The sequence below is a fragment of the Haplochromis burtoni genome, unplaced genomic scaffold (genome assembly GCF_018398535.1).
Source record: "Haplochromis burtoni strain Fernald_Lab_line unplaced genomic scaffold, NCSU_Asbu1 Contig_291, whole genome shotgun sequence".
Lineage (NCBI taxonomy): Eukaryota > Metazoa > Chordata > Actinopteri > Cichliformes > Cichlidae > Haplochromis > Haplochromis burtoni.
In genome coordinates, this window is record NW_024582652.1 from 10,176 (window position 1) to 14,944 (window position 4,769).

At 43.3% G+C, this 4,769-nt stretch overlaps 1 protein-coding gene across 2 annotated transcripts in view; it reads right to left on the bottom strand.

The window, feature by feature from the left end:
- Positions 1-615: 615 nt before the first annotated feature.
- cidea (cell death inducing DFFA like effector a) overlaps positions 616-4,769 on the bottom strand; it is a 20,551-nt gene continuing 16,397 nt past the window's right edge. For both annotated transcript variants that reach the window (XM_042227952.1, XM_042227951.1), the window contains 3 exons: positions 4,290-4,442; positions 3,838-4,010; positions 616-1,725 (listed from right to left, as the gene is read on the bottom strand). In XM_042227952.1, coding sequence (XP_042083886.1) covers positions 1,623-1,725; positions 3,838-4,010; positions 4,290-4,442 — 429 coding nt within the window. In that variant the 3' untranslated portion in view covers positions 616-1,622. The remainder of the gene's footprint in view (positions 1,726-3,837; positions 4,011-4,289; positions 4,443-4,769) is intronic.

Genomic DNA, 4,769 nt, shown 5'->3' on the forward strand with positions numbered 1-4,769 from the left:
TTATGATAAAAATATCTGCAATGTTTGGTTTTCTTCCTGAATACTGTCGTTGTTTATATTTACTGCGGGAAGAAACGGTAAAAACAGCGTTTTATAAGAAAGACTCGAAGACCCCCCTCTTCCTTTCCTATTCGTCCAAAAAAGTACCATGTCGACCAATCAAAAAATGGTATGGCAACGTGGCATCTAGTTGTTAAGAAACGGGGGGAAATTTTAGGAGTGACAGCGTGTTTGAGATGTGAGAGATTTGCGACGTTTAGCGCAAATCTTGTGTAGTTAGTGTGTAGTTAATAGTTTTGTGTGTGTCAGAACAATGAGGCAACTTCTGAATGTTACAGGTGTTACAGCAGTGATAAATCTCCTGTTTGCACCCAGCTTGAATCAGTTAAGCAGAACAAGAGGAGAGAAAAAGAAGGAAAATAAAAAAAAATGTCTCTATTGTCTGTTGCGTACATTGTAGAGGGCGACTCTGCCTCTAAATGGGAACAGGAACTCGGTCTTCTCCCTCCCTGTGAAATACAGCAGTTGGATCTTTAGCTAGGACCAGTTGATTTCATCCAAGAAACGTCTTCAGTTCTAAAATTAAACGGTGGAGCATCCCAGATATTTAAACTCTAGTGGAGTTGTCCCTTTAGTGATGAGGCACTATACAGAACTCCAGTCTGTGGGGATGAAGTGCTATGGAAAAACACAAACAGGCACAGAGTTGTTGATTTATTAGTCAGATATTTGATTTACAAAAACAAATTTAATCTCATTCAATACAAAAATCTTTCCAGCTGAAATCAGACGAAACATTCTTAAAAAACGCTGATCTGATAGAAAGACTAGAAATGCTCTCAGCTTTCCATGGAAACACACACATAAGTGATCCATATGTAAACAATTCAAACACGATCTTTATTCAGGCAGAGGAAATCAAACACAAGTTTTCTCTAGTTTGTCTCAAACACACAAACTGAGGGTCTGATCATTTATTACAGTCAGTCCCACCTCAGCAGAGGGGTGTACTACGAAGCCAGATTAATGTTCTTTTGAGCTATCTGGAGCTCAAAAGTCAGAGTTTCCTGTGTCATGAAATTGGCTCTGTTTTTACCTGGCTAAATCACCATGGTAACTGATGATGAACACGTACCCTGGTTGGGAGCAGGTTATCCTCAGAGCATTGGTTTCAAATTTAGCTGGAAGGCTACATTTTCACTGATTATTTTATTTACATGTTTAAAGTCATTTTAGATTCTGTGCTGGGAAAATATGTTTTGAATATAGCAGGCCTTAGAGATAGGGAGAGGATTTCGGTCATTCTGGGGGGGCTCTGAGTAGAGCTGCTACTTCACCACAACGAAAGGATCCAATTCAGGTGGTTTGGACATCTCACTAGGAAGCCTCCTGGGCACCTACTAAGTGAGGTATTCCAGGCATGTCCTTCTTGGGGGACATCCCTGAATCTCACCCCAGACTGGAGGCTGGAGAGAGGGATGTCTAGGCTCCTCTGCTTGGGCTGCCCCGCGTCTTGGCCCTAAGATTTGTCGAGGGAGGTAACGCAAAGAAAGCCTGGGCGTGTTAACCACCTTTGTAGTACACCCCCCTGAATGAACAGCTGTACACAAAGAGACATGGCTTTAGCGGCAGGCATTTCCAGTGAACTGCAGTAGTGAGGAGGATGTGCAGAGCAGCAGTTGTCCGGCTAGTCTGGTCAGAGAGGTGACGCAGCACAACAGCGAGCTGAAGATAGAGACAGAAAAATTTAGTCAAATAAACTGATAATAAGCAATGTTACATGAGGTACTATGGCTGTTTTCTAACGCCTACACTGAATAAAGCTAGTATAAAGTTGGAATTCAGTGACTCTGATCAGCATCATCACCTTAAATTTAAAGTGAGGTCTGCTACCCTTGATGTAACCAAACACTGACCATGAACGCCACAGCTGCTCTGTACCAGTCCAACATTGCTTATTACTGTATATTTTAACACATCACTGCACACTAACCAGTTTACCTTAAAGTAGACTGCACTAAACTATGTAGTACTTACTGAAGTATTTATACTTTCATTTATTTTATTTTATTTTCTTTTTTTTTTGCCTGTCCCGTTTGGCTCTTTTGCATCAGAATTGTTGTCTAAAGGCAAAGAAAGATGCCCAACGGATTTACTTTACCAAACTGACCATCCCAGCCTTGCCGTAATGGTCCATTTGATTCACCTTTTATTGTTTATTTTATTTTCACTTACTGAATACGGGACAGACTTGACTGGGGGAAAGAAGGGGAGAAAGAAAGAGGGAAAGAGAAACAGCTGAGAAGAGGGACGGGGGAGAAGGGCAAAAGACAAAAACCAACAGAACGGGCAGAGGAAAAAAAATGCATATATCAATCACCTGGATCACCTGCTGAGAAAGAAAAAAGAAAGCAAGCAGAAGAGAACAAGAGTAATAGAATAAACAACATCACAATGATATATGGGAATATGACAGTAAATACTAAATATTAAACATTATTGTGCAGCACATAAGATCAACAGAACACAGTGTGCTTTGAGGTAGGAGCCAAAAAGGGTGTAGTTTGTGGGTGTGATCACCCGTGTGTACACCTGTGAGCATGGACGCGCTTGTTTTTTTAAAAGGTTCCTTCATGTAATGATCTGCTAGAGGGTGTGGGGGGGCCACAGCCCCGTCCTCCAGGGCATGAAGCAGGTATGGAGGAGATCAAAACTCCAGACATCCAGAGGCCCCCAGAACACAAGAGACCAAGGAAGACCAACAGAGGGGCAGCTGCGCCACTGTCCCAGAAAGAGCTGAGGAGAGTCCCAGATGAGGGCTCACTCAGCAGCCGCAGAGCAGAAGCCAGGGGGGTTGCAGTGACGCGCCCGTGAGCTCCGCCGGCAGCCAGCTGTGCCTGAGTGACCGAGCCCCAGGCCGAGAGGCCGGGGGCACCCCACCTCCGAAGTGGCCCGAGCGAGCCCCAGGCTCCATTTATTTTCAAGACAATATTAAAGATACATTTCCACTTTATTAAATGTCACCGACTGATCAGTCCTTACTTTTGAAAATTAACTCATCTACTTCTCTTTTTTTACATCTTTCTATGAATTGTTGGATTTGAAATTACTCTGTGTATGCTCGGTACTGTGGCACTGGCTACATGCTGAAGTACCATAACCACAGCTTTTTTGACTTCACGCAAGCTGTGTGAAGTCATTATGTTGCTACACAGCAAGTATCTGGAAGCACCGCCATAGTGCACCACATTAAACATGAACTCCATGCATAGTTACAGTATATGCATGAAACAGATTTATCTGCACTGAAGCTGCCAGAGTGCCATTCTGGATTGTTCGTGAGTGCGTTATTAGTTTAAGTCTATGTATCAGGCATGACCAGCGAGTTAAAAAGAGTCAGGACGGCCAACAAACAAAGAAAAAGGAACCATCATCTTCTTTGATCTGCAGCAGCGATGCAGAGGACGTCCACCCCACACAGCAGACCTCCACAGTCACTTGTGGAGGTGGTGCTGACACTAACTGTTCTCCTGTGTTGGAGCTGGATCAGAAGTTCTGCACACCCTAACATTTTCCATGTCAAATTTTATTTGCAAGTACCTCGTAATAACTGGATAGTTTCTGCAAAGTGTTCATAAAGTTCTGTGTCAAAATTGGAGAAAAGGTAAGAAATATAAACGTGCACAAGAAGTTAACTTAGCCAGTTATGAATTTGAAAGCTTTGAACAATTCAGACTGGAAACTGAAAATATGAACTACATATAACTAGAAAAGACGAAAAAAGTCAGGCTTTGCACAACACTGCTGAGACTGTTACTGTGATCAGGCTCGGCTTACTTGAGGATGCGTTTGATCCTGGTGAATCTGAAGTCGTATGAGAGTGTGTACGTCTCATACACTGTGGCCCTGATGGCGAGGCAGCACAGGAAGTCTTTAGGCTGCAGTTTGTAGAGGTCAAAGGTCACTTTGGCAATCCCACTCTTCTTTGGCTGACGAAAGCATGGAATAATCTGAAACACCAACATGTTCAGAAAATTTTGATTTGGGTAAACGGCTTTTTAACTTTATGTGTTTTTAAAAACAAGCTACATGATTCTGGGCAACAAAACACGTATTTAAGAAGAATGATTTATTTAAGTCCTGATCCATTTCCTGTCTGTTTCCTGTCTGTTCTTCATGCTGCTGAAGTGTGGGAACTTCCCTCCTGGGCTCAGTGAAGAGAGATCATCTCACTTCATAAATGCACACAGACACTCAGCCGCAGTGATGAACATCATCTCTGCTCTCACCTTGCTCTCTGTCCACAGCTCCCCCTTCTCCAGCACCATCAGCAGTGTGCTATTGGGCAGTGACTGGAAGAACTCCTCTGAGTCCACCACAGTCCCGTCCTCCTCCAGGACCAGAGTCAGGAACTGGTAGGACATCATGAACACCCTCGCTGCCTGGGACACAAAACAGGCGAATCAATTCAAAGAGTCAGAATCTGATGATTTCTTCGTCTCTTCATAACAACTGTACAGGATGACAATGTTTTTATGATTCACCTGTTCAAATTCAATTAAGGCCTAAAGCTACCATTAGTAGGGTTGTGGCCACTTTGATTAACAGGTGCATGGTGACACATGTCAGGGACAAGGTGCAGGTCAGATGAGTTCGTGAGGCACTTTGTTGAATGATTTCCTGTCTCCAGGAATGCTATGTTCTTCTCTCAGTGTCACTCACTACCTTGCTTGTCCATAAACTTTCTACCTGGTTTTGTTCTTTGGAGG